The 22668-nt window shown below is 42.7% G+C and overlaps 1 protein-coding gene across 1 annotated transcript; it reads right to left on the bottom strand.

The window, feature by feature from the left end:
• Positions 1 to 1421: 1421 nt before the first annotated feature.
• On the bottom strand, positions 1422 to 12562 carry C2H18orf32 (chromosome 2 C18orf32 homolog). Its single transcript, XM_026714909.2, has 3 exons — positions 12187 to 12562; positions 5882 to 6130; positions 1422 to 2203 (listed from the first exon to the last, which is right to left on the bottom strand). The coding sequence occupies exons 1-3, from the start codon at positions 12346 to 12348 to the stop codon at positions 2129 to 2131; spliced, it is 486 nt and encodes a 161-aa protein (XP_026570694.2). The 5' UTR covers positions 12349 to 12562; the 3' UTR covers positions 1422 to 2128.
• Positions 12563 to 22668: the final 10106 nt, after the last annotated feature.

Raw genomic sequence — 22668 nt, 5'->3', positions numbered from 1 at the left:
GATGTTCTCCCAGGGTCAAATGTCATAAATATATGCCGGTTGCCATATGCTCAAATTCTGATCATGTGAGGGGATGCTGTGACAATTGTAAGTGCAAGGACTGGTTTTTTTCAGTGGTTTATATTTTTGAATGGTCCTTAAAGTTGTAATGTTGTAAGCTGAGGACTATCTGTGTGCTGTACAAATGTGTAAGCTTTGCCATTTCTTAACTCACACACACACCCTGTCCACTTGTCCAATTCCAGAAATGCTTGTTATAGCTGCAGCAAATCTAGCTCTTTTGAATGGTACTTACTCAATACAGGGCCAGAGCAGAGTTTCAAACTCATGGCCCGCTGGCCGAAAGCTTCATGTGCTGGCCCTGCCCTCACCCAGTTTAGCGAAGGGGAAAAAAGTCCTGCTACGTCACTATGACACCGTAACGATGTGAGTGACACCCCTGATGTATGGACTTCAACTCCCAGAGTGCAACATAGACAACAAGCTCCCTTTAACTGCTGTTTTTGTAACTTAATTTATTAGTTGTAAACTAAACTAATATTGGCATGCAAAAAAGGGGAGTGGGAGAGAATTGGGACTCAGCACATTATATATATATATATATATATATATATATATATATATATATATATATATTGCTTTCACTTTCACTTTGCTTTTTATTCACTTTCCTGGTTTTATAATCTAGTTCCGCATCTACAGTACAATTGCATTGAAGTCTCCCACTACACAAATATTTTCATACTCCAATTCTATTTTCTTATGTAGTTTACTATAAAAGCCCTTGTTTACTATTTGGTGCATAAATTCCTATATCAGGAGTATCTGTTTATGATTGTTATCTCCACCATTAAAATCCTCCCTTCTTCATCCATAATTTTTTGCTTAGTGTTTATGGTTTCTTTTATATAGAGAGTTACTCCTCTCTTATGTTGTAACAGAGAGGTGTATAGTTTCCCAATTTTGGGGTATTCCAATAATTTATTGTTTTTTAATATGTACTTCTTGTAAGCAAATTATATCCAGCTTTAATTTTTCTAATTTACTAAAAACTAATTTACTAGTTGTAAACTAAACTAATATTGGTATATAAAAAAGGGAAGGGCAGACAATGTAATATATACAGTATATTGCTTTCACACTTTATTCAAATTCTAAATCAGTTAAATTTGCATTTTTCCTAGGCAAAGGGTTGTAGTCTCCTTATTCACTAACACAGATCTCAGATAAACAATAAACTCTCTAACCCCAGAGAATTTTTCCCAATCACCCATCTGTCTTGAATTGAAAAGGTATCATGGGCATATCCTAAAGTGTAATCTTCATTTCATATGGGAGACAGAACTTCCCTATGACTTCATGAAAAACATACACGGATCTTAGAATGCACCAATTGAAAAACTACACGGCAGATAAAATAATACAGTTACAACAATAAACAGTAAGGTTTATTTGCTGCTATGGCAGTCTTGGGTGTTATTCTAATTAGGGAGGTAGACATGATCAACCAAAATACAGGAATTTGCATAAAAACTTCCAAAAAGGATATTTTCCCTTTGTGGCATTGTATTGGTATTGTCCCACCGCCACACGTGTAATATCTGCTTTTAAAAAGTTTTCTATACCTTTGTGAGGAATCGGCAAAAGGGCAGCTCTGCAGATGCTAATTTAGAAACAGCAAATTAGTAGCGATCAATACATTCACCATTAGTGTTCAAATTTTTACAATGCTGCTTTCTTTTTAGCTACTGTGAGTATCTTTTGCTTCAAAAAAACAAACAAACCTATGGATCATCATCAACGAAGGTTTTTAGGATTTTTTTTTGAAACAAGTAGCAAAATTGACAGTTACGGTTTTAATAAAATATGGACACTAAAATTGTTAACACTCTTCTATTGCACAGCACATTAGGGTTCCAGCCACCCCAATTTTCAACAACAGCAAGACAATATATTAAAACTATTTTCAAGGACATAGCTAGAACTATTCCAAGGCTCCCTGGGGTGATGGGTTATACATATTCCAAATTTCCATTCAGGTAAATGTGCAATCAGTAAAATATCCATGTGGGGACAACGCTGTGAGTTCATTTCCTATAACAGCCTTGACCCCGTAGCAGAAGCGTAACTAATCCATCTTTTTGTCAGAGTCTTCTTTGGGCCCAATTCCAGAAAATCCATTTGCAATGCCATTGCTTTTGGTCTGAAAGACAGGGGCGAAAGGGAGGGAGGGAGGGAGAAAAATAGAGATTTTTAAATGCACATTCATTCCAACACAGATGTGAAAGACAAAAACCAGAACAGTAACTAGCTGGCCCTAAGATGCTTCTCTTGGTTCTAGAAAGATCAAGTTCTTTTTTAGATCAGTGTTCCCCAACTATTTTGACACCAAGAATTGTTTTAATGGAAGACAATTTTTCTATGGACCAGGCCGGGGGTAGGGTGAGGAGCATGCAACCGGTAGTTCTTACACATAAGCCGTTTCACTCACCTGCCTTTCACTTCCAGTTGTATGGCCACGGACCAGTAATGGTCCACAGCCTGGGGTTTGGAAACCCGTTTAAAATTATGCTTAAGATAGCCTTGGGGATGGAAGGGAGCCGAGTTGGAATTATCATTGATTAGAGTTATAACTTTTTTATTGTTTATTTAAAGGTCCTCGCTTAATGACTGGTTGCTTAATGACTGTTCCAAGTCATGACAGACCTCCCCTCCAAAAGGTACTTATGAACCAATTCCAACGGTTGGCAAACCCACAACTCACAACCACATTTCAGGCTCTTGGCAAACTGCCTAACCTGTGTCGTCAGGTGTAGTGTTCCAAGGTTACCTGATGTGATTTATAATGTTTTTTTGCCACCTGTGAGAATGCCTTGACTTGTTTAATGGCCAAAGTTTGCTAAGCAACTGCTACATTCATTGTACAGCCACAGCATCTCTTAACAACCAACACGAAAAAGGTTGTAAAATCAGATTCGTCATGTGGGTGCCTCAACATATGATCATCATGACTTACAAAGAAATTCCAGGCTCCATTATGGTCATCAGTCAAGGACTAGTTACAACGTGCTTAAGCCACTTCACCTGCAGCCACATATGTCCGTCACTGGGATTCTATTTAAAACCACAGAAGATAACATCCTTGCAGGCAAAGATTATATTTGGAGGTGGGGGGAGCAGTGTTGGACTACATGAAGCAGGCCCAGTGATGTCACCTGACCTGAGTGAGGTAATTTTACAGCTTATTTGGTGGGTGAAACTGACTAAAAAAAATCTTGTCTTTTAAGCTTCCATTTTAGGAAAAATGAGCTGGGATGATGGGACAGAGTGCAGAGGGCTTTCAACTTCAACAAAGCTTATGGTTCTCAGTTCATCCCTTTAAACCCTAAAATTGAAACCATTTACAAAATGGGGGAGAAATGTGGCTCATATGTGACATTAAATTCTTTTTAACAGTGGCTCAGTCCATGGACTATTAATTATTAATATTATTTAATAATTAATTGTTAATGATACTAATGATGGTGGTTAAATATTAATAGTATTATTTTGGAGATGGCAAGCACTGTTTAGGCACAGTCAGACATCCTGGCACCTATAGGCCCCATGTTACTAATCCTCACCCTAAAGCACAACGGTATTTGCTTTCACACAAACATTTTTAAACAGGACACTTGTACAGTACATTCAAGTTTGTACAGGGCTTTGACCACTGCAAGGCCAAGCTTTTTGCAATTCTCTGCAGCATTTGTGTTGCCTTGACTTAGAGGCTATCTCCGTTCCGTTTTGAATATTCACTGATTAATGTGTAAGATGAGAACAGCAGAGACAAGACCACAGGTAGTGAATGAGACCATTGCCAAGCCTTCAAGTTTAAATTCATCCCGGAGCAAAATTCAAAATGAATAGCTTCCTTTTCTTAGGTATATTCCAAGACAGGGGCCTCCAACCTTGGCAATTTTAAGACTTGTGGACTTCAACTCCCAGAGTTCCTCAGCCCACGAGCCTTAAAGTTGCCATGGTTGGAGACCCCTGTTCCAGGATACCTAAGTGCCGTGGTGGCGCAGTGGTTAGAAAGCAGTACTACCCAGGTTACTTCTGCTGATCACCGGCTGCCAGCAATTTTGGCAGTTCGAATCTCACCGGCTCAAGGTTGACTCAGCTTTCCATCTTCCGAGGTGGGTAAAATGAGGACCCAGATTGTTAGGGGCAAGAGGCTGACTCTTGCAAACTGCTTAGAGAGGGCTGTAAAAGCACTGTGAAGTGGTATATAAGTCAAAGCGTTATTGATGTTGCTATACTTCAACGAATGCCTGGCTCATGCAGGAATGAGAGAGAGAGAAAATGGTCTAATCGAATTACTGCATGAAACAGGCAAGACCTGTTTGCCACCCCATATGAATCACCTATCAATTTTTTGATCCTATTGTTTTCTTTGCACCTGTTGGAATATTGTACAGATAGTCCTCGCTTGCAACCATTAGCTTAGTGACCGTTTGAAATTACAACAGCACTGAAAAAAGGGACTTATGACCAATTTTCACACTTACAAATGTTGCAGCATCCCCATGGCCATATGAAAAGAAGAGGGGGTCAAATTATTATTCAAAGCATAGGAGGGCAGGACAAGAAACAATAGATGGAAACTCATCAGGGTGAGAAGCAACCTGTTATTAAGGAGAAATTTCCTAACAGTGAGGACACTTAACCAGTGGAACAGAAATTGCCTTCAGAAATTGTGGGTGCTCCATCACTGGAGGTTTTTCAGAATAATCTAGACCAGAGGTGTCCAACTTAAGGTCCATGGTCTGGATCCAGCCCATGGGGCCTCCCTGGAAACAGCAAAGGACTGGCCCATGAGGCCTCTTCCGGCGAAAACGGAGCTTGGGAGAGCTGCATGTGGCCTTCCCGAGCTCCGTTTTCGCTGGCAGAGGGTTGCAGGAGGCCACTGCAACCAAACATGGAGCTTGGGAGCCCGTTTTCTCTGGCGGAGCACTTGGGCCACCACAGGCGCCCTCAACGTGAGTGATGTTGAGCTGGCCACTCCCACTCCACCCAACCCCCACCCCTCTCAAAGTCAAACACAACCCTGATGTGCCCCTCAGTGAAGTTAAGTTTGACAACCCTGGTCTAGACAGTCACCTATCTGAAATGGTATAGCAGTAGCAGTTAGACTTATATACTGCTTTATAGTGCTTTACAGCCCCTCTCTAAGTGGTTTACAGAGTCAGCCTCTTGCCCCCAACAATCTGGGTCCTCGTTTTACCCCCCTCGGAAGGATGGAAGGCTGAGTCAACTTTCAGCCTGGTGGGATTCGATCTGCCAAATTACAGGCAGCTGTCAGAGAAGTAGCCTGCAGTACTGCACTCTAACCACTGCACCACCAAGGCTCAGGTTCTCCTGCTTAAGCAGGGGGCAGGACTAGAAGACCTCCAAGATCCCTTCCAACTCATTCATTCTATTCCACATCTGGTGATCAAAATTCAGGGACTTGGCAACCGGCATGTATGACAGTTGCACTGTCCTGGGGTCATAGGATCCCTATTTGCAATCTTCCCAGCCAGCTTCCGATAAGCAAAGTCAATGGGGGAAGCCAGATTCACTTAATGACTGGATGGCTGCATAATGACTGCATGATTCACTTAAGTGTGGCCAAAAAAAAAAAAGGTTATAAAATGAGGCACAACTTACTTAACCGTCTTACTTAGCAGTGGAAATTTGGGGCTCAACTACAGTCTTAAGTCAAGGACTGCCTGCATTAATTTCATATATTTGATGCAGTCAAATGACTAAATCAACGAAGTTTCTATTTTATTCTTATCCATTTCTAAAGGGGTCCCTCAAAACATACACGCAAATGTTTCACCTGGGTAATACCTACTTTACAAAGTTCCGGCTGATCGTTGAAGGAATCCTGCTTCACTAAATCGCCTCCATTTTCAGAGCTGTTCTTTTGGTCACACTTTGCCGTTTCCTGGACTGCTTTCTTGGGCCAAATGCGCTTCACGAAAGGAGAGATGAAGGGATAGAGATACGGCTCGAGGAACCTTTTGTAGACCCACAACAGAACTGGAATGACGATGCAAGGAATGCACACCATGGCTCTTCGTTGTGTGCTTTGAAAATTGTGCTGGAGGAAGAAATACAACAGGTTGAAACCATTATGTAGACAAGGTTCCCCCTCACCAATTCGGGGAGGAACCACGGACTTTCCAAATCACTATGCATGGCAACCTCCTCCATCTTACATACATCTACATAGGTTGGACTTCAACTCCCATAACCCTCGGGGTGGCAGCCATGTTGGATGGGGGATTCTAGAAGTTGGTCTTACGCATTTGGGCTGAACCAGAACTGAGGAAAGTAATTTGGCGTGCGTTCACACCTCATGATCAGCTTAAGCTGGTATGACCTAGCAAACCTTTTAAATATCCTCAACTTACAACCACAACTGAGACCAGAATTTCAGTCGCTAAGCAAAACAGTTGTTAAGGGAATCGTGCATGATTTTGTGACTTCTTTTGTCATGGTTGTTAAGTGAATCTCTGCAGTTCTTCAGTGAATCAAGTGATTGTTAAGCAATCTGGTTTCCTCCATTGACTTTCCTCATTAGAAGCCCACCCCAAAGTGCAAATAGGTATCACATGACCTCAGATAGTGCAATTGCCATAAATACATGCTGTTTGCCAAACGCCCGAATTTTGATCATATGACTGCTACAAGCCCAAATTTTCATCATACCAGATGCTGAAATGGATGTAAATGCAAGGACCAGTTTTAAGGACCACTTCTTTCAGTCACCGTAATTTTGAGTAGTCAATAAACAAATGGTTATAAATCAGGAACTATCCATGTACCATAATATGCACTTGTTCAGACAATTACTTTTTGTTATCAGATATTATTGAACAACAGCAAAGTAGCAAAACATAATGGGGTATGTTAGCATTCATTAAAGCACCTAGTCTAGTGGATATGGATAAGTCCTCAAATAGATTCTGATAATTTGGTACTAAACTAAATCTAAATCAAGCACATTGTATTTTCATTGCAAGATATACCATATTTTTCGGACTAAAAGATGCACTCCCCCCCTCCAAAGAAGTGGGTGGAAATGTCTCTGCGTCTTATAGAACAAATACAGGGTCATTTTTGGCCTCCCAAACCCTCCACATCCGTGGTGGTATTCTACTGGTTCTGCCCAGTCTTGCCAGGCAGGTAGCAGCGATGCGCAGCGGAGACCGAACCAATTCTCTCCAATGCTCTGCTGTTGGTCCCACCTGCCCGCCTGGGCTCCCATACTCACCTTTATCCCTTGAATTTGAAGCGCAGCTGCTTAGCGCGCCACAGAAGAGTACCGCGTGGCAGCTGCTGAAGCGACCGGGATCATGCAGGCTTGCAGGAGGCGAGTTAGAACACCTCAGGCGCCCGAGCAAAGCGCGCATTTGACACGCGCGTGCACGCAAAGTGTGTGCACGTATGCAAAGCATGCCCACCAAGCCACACCCACCCAACCGGTGGTAAGACTATTTGAATCCCATCACTGCTCCGCGTCCCGTTTTTGCCCTCCCCGGCATCCAAAAGAACTTTGCAGGCCAAAAAGGGGCTCATTTTTGCAGAGCACAGAATGCTTCTGGGTGCGCGGAGGGTTTGAGAAGCCAAAAATGAGCCCATTTTTGGGCTGCAGAGTGCTTCTGGATGCCAGGAAGGGCAAAAATGGGACTCGCGGAGCCCAAAAATTATTTTTTTTCTTGTTTTCCTTCTCTAAACCTAGGTGCGTGTTATAGTCTAGTGCAGGGGTAGGGAAACTTGGCTCTTTTATCATTTATGGACTTCAACTCCCAGAATTCCTGAGTGAGCCATAAAAGCCATAAATTTTTGACTTGAATGGCACTGTTTAAAATGCAAATGTAGGACATATTTTAATATACAAATGTAGGACATATTCTTTATATGTCCTACATTTGTATATTAAACAGTCCCATTCAAGTCAAAAATTGATTTCCCCCACAACTGAAAAACCAGTAGGCCAGGGATGGGGAACCTTTTATGGCTCACTCAGGAATTCTGGGAGTTGAAGTCCATAAGTGATAGAAGAGCCAAGTTTCCCTACCCCTGGTCTAGTGCGTCTTATAGCCTGAAAAATACAGTAATTAGAAATACAGAGCGCTTCATAATATATTTTTTGATCTAAGAGCTCCACTCACTGGAATTCAGCTTATTTCAATTGTATAAGAAATAGTGGACCGGACAGTGTTTTTTTTAATTTTTAACAAAGTCAACTTTATTTGCAAATGCATAAACTTCAGCATTTAAATTGCAATACAAATATTGTGAATGCTGTTTCAGGCCATTACAGAGGAATCCATGGGGAGGTAACCAGGTGAATTTTGTTACTTGCTTTTTATGTAATTCAGGTAAAAAGATGCGGAGCTCCCATTATATGGTTATGGCTACTTTGTTGACCTTTCACATACAAACAAACACACCTTGGGCCACTGCCTGCCTATTGGTATGGTATAAAATGATTAAATCTGGACTAAAGATTTCAGAGTGATATTCTGACAACCAATGACTTTTGATTTAGTTAAAGTGTATTCCACAAAACTGTTTGCAAAGCTGTCTGCAAGGAGTATAAATCCTTCCATTCCCCACCATCCAGTCAGAGCTGAAGAAGCTTCTTGGATGAGAAGCAAAACATCTTCAGAAAAAAACCAGAAAGTCCAGTTGCTTCTTGAAAAAGCACTTTTGGGACAACTATGACCTGGATGACTGATTGGCATCCATAGACATTTAGCGAAGCCAATCAAAGCTTTATAAAGGGATGATAGTGCCCTAGCTCTCTAATTTCTCTCCAAGGAAAACAATTTGCTATTTTTTATTATAAATGGCAATGAATCATTTTTTTTCTTCCATTTTGGGGTTCTAGATCACAACTAGTTCAAATGTTTTGCTTTTCATATGTTAAAATACAATTATACAGGTGTGGTTTTTAAAAGCTAAGTTACAGTTACAGAGAGTTGTAGCATTCCAGTTTTATTTGCATTTTGAGGAAAACAACAATGATGGTTGGCTGCCCTGAGACAACGCTTTCAGTTAATTATATAGCTTGCTTGTATTTATGTGTCCTAGGTGGTTTATCTACACCTGAGTTGTGTACCAGCTAGTGAAAAAAGGATTGCCATAACTATAGCAAACCTGAGGTAATCCGTTAGAAGCTGATGGATTTAAAACTGCATATTAATGTATCAGACTAAAGAGCAGGAAAATGTACAATAAATGCATCACTGTAAAGAAAAGAAAATGGGTCTGCAAAGTTTATCATGAAAAAATGGCAAAAAAATCAATTGCAAAAAAGTCCTCAAAAAAAAAAATTCAAAAGCTGACAATCATTGCATATCATCCATACATCGCTACAAATCAAATATAGAATGCTTCTTCTGATGTATTATAACTCATATGTTAAATATCAAGAAAAAACTTATTTAGGTTGTATTTTATTACTATGCTGCTAGCATGGAAGAGTAATTAAAATGTTGGACTAGAACCTGGGAGACCCAGATTCAAGTCCTCCCACAGATCATTTGTCATGCCAGGAAGACACACACACACACACACACACACACACACACACACACACACACACACCCCTCCCTCCCCCCCCCTCTCTCGGCTCAGCCTGCCTCACAGGGTTGTTTTTAATGACTTTTATTGTTTTATCAATATATATCACAGGATTTATGGAGTCTTAGTCATCTAGGTCAGAGGTCGCCAACTAGTGGTCCGCGGACCACTGGTGGTCCATGATAAAATTTTGGTGGTCCGCAGTGCACCCGTCTGCAACAGGGGTGATATCGGCTGGACTGATGCATGTGGGGAGGGAGAGTAGCAACGCAAGAGATCTGAACTGGTGTTGCGTCCTGCCTCCGTGCATCGAGGAGGCCAAGCGGCTGCCAGAGACGCCCTCAGGGGAAGATGTTGCAAGGGGGAGACTCGACCCCTCCCCTCAGGAGCCACCAAGCGCTCACCACCCCTCTGGCAGCCGCCAAGCCTCCTCCATGCTTCCTCCTTGCCAGAAGCACTCACATGCCCAGTAGGAAGGAGCTGGCTTGGCGGCTGCCAGAGGAGGCGGCAGAAGACAACACCACTTCAGAGGGTCCTTTCCTCCCACCCCTTCGCAGGCCAGGGAACACCCGGGAAGGGCTCCGATGCCGCGATCTCCCACGCTTATCAGTCCATCCGCCGCTGGTATCACCCCTGTTGCCACATCTCCCCGCCAGCCATCTGGTCTTCAGCACATGGTCTTGTCGGCCTCCGGACATCAGATTCCCACCACACAGCGCTAGTTCAGAGGTTCCTTTCCACGCACCCCCATGGACAGAGTTGGGGGGGAAGAGAGAGAGAAGGAGAAAGAGAGATGAGAGAGAGAGAGAAAGAGAGATGAGAGATCCCTGTGTTTTGTTTTCTGTGGGAAACAGGTCCAAAGGACTCTGACTATTTAAGGTTGCAGAAACAGGCAGCCCAGCTAAGTGCCTGAAGGACCCCCATCCAGCCATTGGGAGTCCAGGCGCTTCAGCGAGTGGCGCGCTGGATTCGTATTAGTGGTCATGAGAGTTAAGTTTGGTGGTCCCTGAGATCCCTGATCTAGGTCATGGCTGTCCTAAAGGTGCTTTATCAGCTCTGACTGGATTGTGGGGAAATGATTCAGAGCTGAAGAAGCTTCTTGGATGAGAAGCGAAACGTCTTTAAAAAAAAAACAAAAAACCAGAAAGTCCAGTTGCCTCTTGAAAAAGCACCTTTGAGATATCACAGGGTTCTTGCTTTGAAACAACTGGAGGAGGGAATCATGAAATAAATGAAGCACATACTAGCATCACAGTGAATGACAATTCCCTACCCATGCCATTTTTTTTTAAAGCTAACCAGGATCTGGCTTGCTTAATCCTTGGATGGTAGACCACCAGGAAACCCCAGAGTACACTGAACTAAGTAGTAGTCAAGGAAGGAAGGAAGATAACAGAAAATTACTCTCATACCATTGTCAATAAAATTCTATAATCATAGTGATGTTTTCATGAGCTTAACCTTTACTGTAATTAGCTTCCCAAAATGAGAGGGTGAGCGGAGAGGGAGTCATCAGTGTTTTTCAAACTTGGCAATGTTTAAGATGTGGGGACCAACTCCCATACTTCTGGAAACACTGATGTAGATTCTGAAATTGTAGTCCAACACATCAATAGGTAGCGCTCTTCTGCAAACCTAGTGAGTTGGTGACAACATCTTTTTTCTGTCTTAGTTTTATAATCGGTAATTATTGACATGGTTTGTTAATGAACTATTAACATAAATATATTATTAAATGAAAAACCATAGATGAGAGAGAGAGAGAGAGACAGACAGACAGATAGTTTATTATAGGGTCATTAAATAGATAATCGATTATGGGGATTATATGGTCGTTAAAAAGATTAAATAGATTGATAGATTATGGGGAATATAGGCTCATTAAAAAAGATTAGATAGATAGATAGATAGATAGATAGATAGATAGATAGATAGATAGATAGATAGATAGACAGACAGACAGACAGACAAAGGTTGATTGATTATGGGGATTATATGATCTTTAAAAAAGATTAAATAGATTGATACATTATGGGGAATACAGGCTCATTAAAAAAGATTAGGTAGGTAGGTAGGTAGGTAGGTAGGTAGATAGATAGATAGATAGAGGCTGATTGATTATGGAGATTATAGGGTCATTAAAAAGATTAGATAGATAGATAATGGGGATTATGGCGTCATTAGAAAAATGATGGATGGATAATGGTGATTATGGGATCGTTAAAAGAAGATAGATAGACAGACAGATAATGGTGATTATGGAGTCGTTTAAAAAAAAAAAGATAGATTAGATAGACGAGATAGATATAAATAGATGGATTGAGAGAGAGAATGCCAGCAGGGACGAGGTCATTCAATGGTCGAAGGCAACCTCTGACTTAAAGTGAAACTGCCCCTCCCCCACACTTTTAAAGAGACAGTTTCAAACAAAACATTCAAGTGAGTTGAGGGCTTTACGTTGGCCTCGGCATTAGCCAGAAAGCGGCAGGAAGTAAGAACGGCGCTTCAGTCCCGTCCCCCTCCCCTCCCTTCCCCTCCCCTCCGGCCCCGCGTCTCAATTACCTGCGCGAATCTCCAACGTTTCCAGCTATGAAGAAGAAAGCCGCTTCTCTTCCGGGAAAGACGGAAAATAAACGTCACTTCGCAACCACCAATGGAAGAGGAGGCGGCGCGTGACGCAAGGGAAAGACTCCGCCCCGACGCGGCTCCTGCGGCGAGCGCCATGACAGCAGCGGCAAAGCGGCGGCGAATCGCGCATGCGCTTAGAGCGATGATGCGCTTTGCACCCAGTGACACACACGTGTGTGTGTGTCCCACATTTTTTCCCTTAAAGCCAGCAACTCCTCAAGGACACGTGTGCGCGTGTTCTACGTTTTTTTCTCACCTCTCCCCAATAGTGACGCCGCCTTTTCTTCCTGTCCGAGCTATCGCTATATATAACTTATTTTTACACTCTTCCAGTGATGAGAATGTGTTGCAGACCTACATCATGGACTAAATTCTTGGAAAGTAGATCTTGAATGTTTGGGGAGTAGAATTAGCAGCACTTACAGCCCTCCCAATTCTTATAATTCTGGTACATTTATGTGGATTACATTTTTAAAAAATAATGCCATAAGTACATCACTGTACCTATTGCTCAAATGTGATCCTCCATTTGCTTTTTAGACTGCTCTGAGGGTCATCTCATCTTTAAGGATTGTATGAGGAAATCCAGAAGTACAACAAAATGTTCCCAGAATAGTGTCAATGCGGAAGACAACTGTTATTTCGAGAAGTTTAGTGATATGTTTAGATTTCTCCTTCATGTTAAGAAAAACCTAGAACTTTAGAGCTCATTCTGAGCCAGCCTGCTCGGCTTTTTTTCATCCTTGTTTATCAAAAAAAGGAGAAGAGGGAGGGATGTTCACATAGCTTCAAAGCTTTTCCCAATGTGAAAGTCTCTGGCTTTCGATTTCCACCCTAGAATCATATGCCAGACAGTCAAGGTCAGGTCTGGTTCTCTCCTGACCGTATCAAAGCTCTGAAGTCCTGGTGCCAGGTTTCAATAAAAACTTTGAGGTTATTTGTTGGTAGCTTCTGCACAGATTAGCATTGGGTATTGTGGAAACTGGCCATCTCTGGAGTATCTCTGCTGTCATTATTAAGGACCTCCTGTCAGCCTGTAAGAGATTTGGTTGTATCTTACTTGGTATGTATACATTTTATGCTATACTTTTAAATCTGTTGGCTTGAGCAAATGATAAAGTTTATAACCCCTTTGCTTTCTGCTGTGCCTATTGTCTCTGGATCCAAAAGGACCAATTGCCCTTTGCTTTGATCAGTGCCTTGATACATTGCAAAACATAATCGGCAATGAAGATGGATTCAGAGACATAGCCTGATAGTTGGGAAGAAAATGTGCTAAGGAAGGAGATCGTGGCCAGGAATTATATTCCTGGTGGCCCCGCACAAATATCTGGAGGCCAGGGGCTCAAATATTAAATGGGGTGACCCAACTGATGTCATGCCAGCATAAGTTGGCACATTTTGGAGATTCAATTCCTGGTGCAGTGCTTAAGTGTAATTTCTTGTAATGAGAGAGAGGAAGGACTAGGGGTCAGCTAGTAGAGGATGGGTCTTTCTCACTACGTTCCACAATGTCTGGGAGCAATTAGAAGCCACCCAGAGAAAGGTACAACAAGCTGAAGAAGTGACTATTTTAAAAAATCAGCTGGCTTTTATGCAATCTAGAATTAAGGAGAAATTTTCAGACAGTTATAACAATTAATCAGTGGAACAGTGACAACACCAGAAGCTGAGGGTCTTTAAGCCATAGTTCTCCAACCTTGACAACTTTAAGACACTGCTTGGCAATTACCCACAAGGGTGTGCTAGAAGGCAGTCTAGGGAGATTGGTTTACCCAAGGCTATTTGGAGAGGGATGGCTTTGATTAATTACTTGAACACACAACTTGCACACACAACTTAGTCAGGGTTGACTAAGTCAGCGGTCTCCAATTTTGGAAACTTGTGGACTTCAACTCCCAGAATTCCCCAGCCAACCATGGGGAATTCTAGGAGCTGAAGTTCACAAGTCTTAAAGCTGCCATGGTTGGAGACCGCTGTTTAAAGCCAGAATGCTATAGTGTCTCTTGCTTGAGTGGGGATTGGACTAGAAGACCTCAAAGGTCCCTTCCAACTCTGTTATTCTGTATTTTGTGTTCTGGAAGAGATGGATGGGACACAGGAAGACAACATCCCAGGTTGTTTATCCATATTACACTGGAGTTCAGTTGTGGCTTCACCAGTTAGACACACGTGGGGATTGGGATAGGGAGTGTTTCCAGTTTCCTACTGGAGATTAGGCAATGCCTGGAAATTTAAATACTGTAGTGTGTAAAAAAAAAACCTGGTTGATAATTGTACTTTTTGCATGTGAGGATATCTTAGACAAAGGAATTGTTGGAAGTTAAAACATACCTCCCTCCTAGAAAAATGAAATATTTTAGGATATACTAAAAAGGCAGAATATTTCCACCAAAAGAAAAGTAGAAACTCAGAGAGGCAGAAACTCAGCCCCCACCCACCTTTGTTAATGGGGCATTAAAGTCTGGGCCAGTCTATTCTACATAACACAGATCTACTCCAGGTAGAGCCATAATAGGAATTGCTCAAAGCCCTTTCATTACATCATCATCCAGCAAGGCTCAACCAAGCCTGGGACTCAGGACAGCCTACCGAGTTGTCCCTGCATGGAGTCTGACAACCAATCAAAATACAAGCTCAAATTCAAATCCCAACAGAGGGCATAAAACCCAGGGATTCTCAGCATCTCTGCCCTTTTTTTATCTACTCAAGAGCACCAAGGCAAGCGATCCTCTCCACCATTAAGCCACCTTTCCAAACAGCCTCCATGTTTCCAGTGTTTTTCCCTCCCACTTGGAACTGAACCCAAGAGAATAAAAGAGGGGACATTTGACTTGCTTCTGCTTTGTGAGCTTTAAGATAAAATTCAGTTTGTGCATTTGGTTCTCCTTGCGCTTGCAAAGGGAGTGGGGGCAGCAGAGGGTTTTCAAACGTGTGTGCTTTTTTCCTCCCTTTTTTTTTTTAAAGTCGTGGAAAGGAAGGGCTAACAATCTTTTTTCTAGAGGGGCAGTTTTGTGTAATGTTGAAAGGTACCAGGCTAGAAATGGTAAACTTCTGGTTTTGCCTTTTTTCAGGGCATCTAATTTGGCAAAATTGGGTTAATCACAGTCGCTCAGCTCTAGGAAAAGAGGCGTTGGCAACTTCGAAAGAAGTTGCCAACAGTGCTAAAAGCAGAGGTCTCCAAAGTTGGCAACTTTAAGACTTGGGGATTTCAACTCCCAGAATTCTCCAGCCAGCACAAAATAGCAGATTTAACATACTAACAGATTTGAAAGGGACCTTATTGGTCTTCTAGTCCAACCCCCCGCCCAAGCTGGAGATCCTACACAGTTTCTGACAAATGGCAGTCCAATCTCTTCTTGAAAGTCTCAAGTGATGAAGCTCCCACAACTTCTGAAGGCAGCTTCTGTTTCATTGGTTGATTGTTCTCACTTCAGAAAGTTTCTCTCTATTTCCAGGTTAAATCTCTCCTTGTTCAGTTGCCATCCATTATTCCTTGTCTGGCCTTCGGGTGCTTTGGAAAATAGCTTGACCAAGGGACCTCCCTGTGGCAGCCTCTCCCTGTGGGAGTACTGCTATCCTGTCTCCCCTGGTCCTTCTCTTCCCTAGACTAGCCATGCCCAGTTCCTGTAACCGTTCTTCGTATGTTTTAGTCTCCAGTCCTTTAATCATCCTGGTTGCTCTTCTCTGCACTTTTTCTAGAGTCTCAACATCTTTTTTATAGTGTGGTGACCAAAACTGGATGCAGTACTCTAGGTGTCATCTTACTAAGGCTTTATAGAGTGGTATTAGTACCTCCCTTGATCTTGATTGTATCCCTCTGTTAATGCAACTTAGGATTGCATTAGCTTTCTTGGCCGCTGCTGCACACTGCTAGCTCCTATTGGTTATCCACTAAGACTCTGAGATCCCTCTCACAGTTACTGCTATTAAGCCAGGTTTCACTCAGTCTATATGTGCACTTTTGGCTTTTCTTGCTTAAGAATGCTTTGTATTCATCCTGTATCCACAGCTTAAGACAACAACGCAAAACCCAGAAGTTGCGGAGGAGTTTAATAAAGTGTTTTCAGACTAGAGCCCAATTAGGCCTTCCAGTAGGAAAATGGCTGATTGAAGACATCCTGTATTTTGCAGGGGTCAATCCTCTAGTGTTTATGACTTGGATTGCAAACCTCACACCTGAAGAACACTCCTAGAATGGGAAGGCCCAAGAAATTCACTGCTAGAGATCCTCTGAAGGAGCTAGGATTTGCAAGAGGACTCTGGAGCTCAGCAACGAAGCCAGGATGTAAGCTAGGAAGCCGGGAGGGCATCTTGTTTGCAGTAGGAACGAACCATTTATACCAAAAGTTGAGCCAGTCGGGTGGAGGGGTCAAACAGGGAATTAGCCTGGAATTGTTCTGTAGACACAAGAGAGGAAGGTCCAATTCTCCTTGAATGCTGTCAAACATTATCTGGTCTTTCCCAGGAGGAAACGACCAATCTGGGAAGATTCCTGTAGGTATCTAAGGAACAATAAAGCAGCTAGTTTAAACTTTTCACAGCGTGGTTCTAGTTGTTCACACCTGCCATTTATCTTCCCAATCTCATTAACATTTACTCCCCAGGAGCAAGGACGGTGACCGGGATGGCGACTTTCCCCCAAGCAGCAGCAGCAGAGCAAGGGTTAACGGCCGCCAATCTACAGCATCAGGATAGAACGCAGAATGACACGGGGAACTTGTCAGAAAATGTACATCAACTGATGCAAGCGGTGCAAAACATAAACCTCGCACCCACTCTAGTGACTCCAGTAGCGCCACCCGTTTTGCACACAAACCCGGTGAGTTTGCCAGAAAAATTTGGAGGGAATTCAAAGAAGATGAGAACCTTCATAGCTCAATGTCAGTTGTTCGTGAGAATCCAACCGGCGGCATTTCCCCACAGACCGCTCAAAGGCATCCTTCATATTAAGCCTGTTAAAGGCATCAGCAGCTCAGTGGGCCTGCCCAATCATCGAACACAATGACCCAATCATGGACAACTACCAGAACTTCATGGATAACTTCAGAGATCATTTCAGAGACCCAGTATGGGCTTTCGACCGGATCCAAAAGCTTAACCAGGGTAACAAAGGGATCAGGCTGTACGTAGACAAATTCAAATTACTCACAGCAGAAACCGACTAGAGCGAAACGTTCCTAATTTGTATGTTTAGAAAAGGACTGGACCCTCCAATAGAGGATGAACGGAGAATGCAAGGAGTTCCCCAGAAGTTGGACGAGTTATATCGGCGCGGTATCTTTATCGAGTCCTTCCTGGCAGAAATTCAGTGATTTTTCGGACAACCGGAGGAACCGAGTTCGAGGTCTCGATACACGGCCTGTTCCCTATCTACGGCAGTAGGAACCGAGTTGGAAGAAGAGGAACACATGCCAAGAGGAGCAAGAAAGAGATCGGCTAAGGAAAGGCAGAGGCGCAGAGACCTGACCCTGTGCTTTTACTGTGGAGAATCTGGACACACGGTAAGAACCTGCCCAGCCAAACCTTCCTGACGGGAGGGAAGAGCGCCCCGAAAGCAGAGCAGAGGGAAAACGACAACAGCCCCCCCTCTTGCTCGGATCAGGCCAATGAATCACCAGATACGTTACTGAGGTTTCCCGTTACTTTGTTTTTAAAACACGGGCAGGAAGAATGTCTCACGGCTTTAGTTGTTTCTGGAGCAACTGCCAATTTTACAGAGTTGGCAACCATTGAAGCATTGCAGATTCCTACAATAAATTTGCTACTCTGCTGCAAGTCAAGACGATGTACAGTCAACCCAGACTACAAATCAACCCCTGCAAATCAAGAATTTTTACCGCTTCGTGTCATGTGCAAGCTTCTTATCCCAATCATTGTCTTAGGGATGGCATGGCTGAAACCTCACAACCCTACAACACAGGTAGTCCTCGGCTTACAACAGTTCATTTAATGGCCGTTCCAGCATCCCAACGGCACTGAAAACAAGTGACTCATGACCGTTTTTCACACGTATGACCTTTGCAACATCCCTGTGGTCACGTGATCAACATTCAGGTGCGAAGTGGTTCATATTTATAATGGTTGCAGCGTCCTGGGATCATGTGATCAGCTTTTGTGACCTGACAGGCAGAGTCAATGGGGGAATCCAGATTCACTTAACAACCATGAGGCTAATTTAACAAATGCAATGATTCTGTCAGGGTTCCGACAGTTGCCCTAATTAAATCATGAGCCTCCAGCCACGCTTCAAAAGAATTCAAAAGATTTATTAGGAGCAACACGTCTGGCATTAAGCTAAATGAAACCAACTCTGGCATACGTAATTTATAGTCACCTATGACCCCGCTTCCCCCCTTCCCCCTGGGTGTGTCATATATCAGATTCTCCAACGAAACACATTCATGGGCTGGGTGTCATCAATCACACTCTCCAACCGAAAGGTAGGAATGATTTACGAGTTGACAGATTCACTTAACAACTGTGCCAAGAAAAGTCGTAGAAGGGGCAAACTCACTTAACAAATGTTTCACTTAGCAATATAAATTTTGGGGTCAATTGTGTTCGTAACTCGAGAACTACCTGGACATTGGAAGACGAAGTCTCCATCTCTTCCCGTCTCAGCTTGCTAACTTCACTATGTACATGCAACAGCCCCTCTGCCACAAAGGGTAGAAAACCCCAAGGAGATGGGAGACAAAGTTACTGGTTAAGTATAGGTAGTCCTCAACTTATGACAATTAAACCCAACATTTCTGTCACTAAATGAGACATTTGTTAAGTGAATTTTGCCACATTTTATGACCTTTCTTGCCACAGTTGTTAAGTGAATCATTGCTGTTAAGTTAGTAACAGGGTTGTTAAGTGAATATGGCTTCCCTGTTGACTTTGCTTGTCAGAAAGTCGACAAAGGAGATCCCATGATCCCAGGACACTGCAACCATCACCATACAAGTGTCTGAATTTGACCATGGGCAGGGGTGGGATACTATCGGTTCTGCACGGCTCTATAGAACCGGTAGCTCTGAAGAGCAGCAGACACCAATCCAGTTCTGTGTTTGCTGCTGTTTGGCCCACCTGCCTGCCTGGGGTCTTACCTGACCTTTATTTCCTGCTTTTTCAACCTCAGCTGCTTTGCACGGCACAGCTGAGGTTGAAAAAGCAGGAAAAAAGTGGCTTTTCAAACGCTGTGCACCTGCGCGCTGCACTTTTCAGCTGTCCGGGTGGCACAGCTTAAGGTTTTTTACACATGCGTATAGCATGCATAGGCGTGTGTGCACATGAAGCATGCATGCGCAAAACGTAGGCACCGAACCAGTAGTAACACCAGTTGAATTCCACCCCTGACCATGGGGGAATGCTGCAATGGTTGTAAGCGTGAAAAACAGTCCTAAGTCACTTTTTCCAGTGGCGTTCTCATTTTGAACAGTCACTAAATGAACATTGTAAATTGAGGACTACCTGTACTATATTTTATTCAAAATGAACGTAATCTTGACATTGAAAGAACAACTGGAGTTGGAAGGACCAATTTGTCATTAGTTCACATGCTTACAATTAAAAGAAAGATTAACTTAGATCAGGGGATCCATGGTTTTGAGCATGCAAAAAGTGAATTTGGAATTGTGTGCGAATGAGTAACATGTTATTGTTAAGGTCTATAAGTTGTTGTTGAAACTGACTTTGAAAAAAAAGTAAAGATGGTAAAGATTGTATGATTTGATAGCTAAAGAATTTTGGTTATGATTGGTCAATGGGAAAATAGGTGGATTAATGGATTGAAATTAACATTGAGGTATATGAAAGAAAAGTTTGATAAGGTGATGTATTGCTGGTACCAACCATTGTTGATTTTGAGTTTAGGAGCATTTTTAAAAAAAAAATATTAAGAGAAATCTAGAAATTCAGAGCTCATTCCTGGCTGCTCTGCTTATTTTTTTTAAATTCTTGCTTGGTTAATAAAATGTGTTGGATCTTTACATACCTGCAAATGTTTCATAGTCTCAAGACTTCAGTCATGTACCACACTTATATCTGCTGTCATTAAGGAACTCATGGAAGTTTGGAAGAGATTTGGGTATCACCTTGCTTGGAATGTATGCTTTTTATGTTACATTTTAACTCTGCTTGAGCTAATAATAAAGATTAAAATCCTTTTATTGACTGGTGTGCTTATTGTCTCTGGATCAAATAGAACCGATTGCACTGACCCGATCATTGACCCGATCACTGCCCTGACACTTGGCAAAATACCCAGATGTGGAATTGCTACGTATCACTGTACAATGTTCAAAGACAAATTCAGTTTTTGTAAGACGATGGCAAGGCAGGATTTTTAGGCCCGCACTAAGAAAATTATATTTGAAAACAGGATTCCTTCCCTAGGCTCTTCCTTTGGGTCACCATAAGCTGGCTATAGTTTTCATGGCTACTTTGAGTTATGTATAGCTGTTAAGTGTTATCAAAGCTTCAGCAACATCCCTGCAACCAGTATTGGGATGCTGCCGGTTTGGATCGGTTCTAGCAAACTGATAGTTCTGACCAATTGGTTCCCGCCCACTGGCTCCCAGCCTATCTTGTCTTGTATTTCCTTCTTTCTGGCTCAGTTGATTCGCACGGCACAACTGATATCCGCGCCTCAGCTGTTCTACTTACTGGGGCTATCTTAGAAGGTAAGAAGTTGAGCCTCAAATTGCTGTATTTTGAACTCTGCACGCGCTCACAAACTCAATTATTAAACCAATTGCAGCCCACCAATGCCTGAAACCCCATTTTATTTAGACCAGTGTTCCTGGCAAATTTAAGATGGACTTCCACTCCAAGAATCCCCTAGCCAGCATTTGAAAAACACTGACTTAGACTATGTTCTACATAGAATAAATTTCTTGCACAGGAACAGGAAGCTCAAGAACAAGGCCTAAGAAAGTGTGTAAATACCCATCTCTTCCAACTCCATGTGGTCAGCTGCCCAGAACATCAAATCCATGTGATCCCATTTATCTCTAAACCATCTTTCCAATGAGCCTCATGTTTCCATTGCTTCTCCCCACTTGGAACTGAACCAGATGGATACTTCTTCCAACAGTAGCTTTGAATTGAGGATAACAGATAATCAGAGTTGGAAGGGATCTTGTAGGTCATCTAGCCCAACCCCGCTGCCCAAGCGGGAGACCCTATACCAATGGTGGCTAAATTGTGTGCAAGCTCATGCTTGCGCGCTCACGTGCCAGCACCCAGAAGGCAGTGCGCACGCCCCCTGCACACGCGTGTTCAATTCCTCCTCCCCACTGCCACCTTACCTGCACGGTGCCTCCCAGCTGATTTTCACCCTATTTGAGGCCTTTTTCGGCCTCCCAGAAGCTTGAGGACAGCTTCCGCAGCCTTTGCAGATGAAAAAGACCTCTTTTTCGGCCTGCAAAAGTTGCAGAATCCATCAAGCCTCTGGGAAGGCCAAAAAAGGCCTCAAATAGGGTGAAAATCAGCTGGGAGGCACACGCATGCGCAGTGAGGTAAGTTTGCTTGCGGCTCGCGTGCCAGCACAAATGGCTTTGCGTGTCACCTATGGCACGCGTGCCATAGGTTCGCCATCCCAGCCCTACACCATTTCTGACAAATGGCAGTCCAATCTCCTTTTTGAAAGTCTCAAGTGATGACGGTGCCACTTCCGAGGGCAAGCATGCCGTTTTGAGCTGCGTATTTATAACTCACAGGTCTGGGATGCAAAATGTAGCTGGCCATTAAAAGGCAGCAAAGAGGTATTTTTGAATTACTACAGATTTCAGTATCCCTAGCAAAGCAATATCCATCAATGGTCATACATCTAGTATGTTATGAGCCATTGGAGTTACCGCTAGTCACCATTCAAGTCTTAATCCTGAAAGACCTTTCATACTGTAGCATGTACCAAAAACAAATCTTGCATGTTTAGTAATAATAATCTGTAGTCCTGTTAATTTTATCTTTTGAACATGCTATTTGCTTGTGCAAATCAGATTGTAATTTCAGAGGACTGCTGAGGTATTTTTTTTAAAAAATTAGTGCTTTATTACTATAAATGTAAGGCAGCACAAACCTGTTAACTGGATTAAGAGTGTCACCAGTCACATAGGCAGCTTTCGTGTCTCAGGTGGAACTAGAGCTCATTTTCTGGTTTCTAGCCAAGAAAAAAACATGTTTGTATTGTATACCCATTTAGAAGTTCTCCAATAAGCTCTTAAGAGAGAAGAGGATATGTACAGCAGCAGTCTTGCACATTCAGAAGCAATCTTAAATTATTAGCTTCGACAGGATTGATGTCAATGGGAAGTCCCAGCTATGATCTACTAACAGGCTGAACTGCTTGTTCCATCACCTGGCAAGTTCTCATGTGAGAAATATCTTTTAAACCTGTTGTCAGCAGGTCTGTTCTAAATAACA

This window comes from Pseudonaja textilis, chromosome 2 (assembly GCF_049901715.1).
Source record: "Pseudonaja textilis isolate UNSWEBS1 chromosome 2, rPseTex1.2, whole genome shotgun sequence".
Taxonomy (NCBI): domain Eukaryota; kingdom Metazoa; phylum Chordata; class Lepidosauria; order Squamata; family Elapidae; genus Pseudonaja; species Pseudonaja textilis.
Note: the sequence above shows the minus strand (reverse complement) of the source record. Positions and strands in the feature narration are given on the sequence as shown.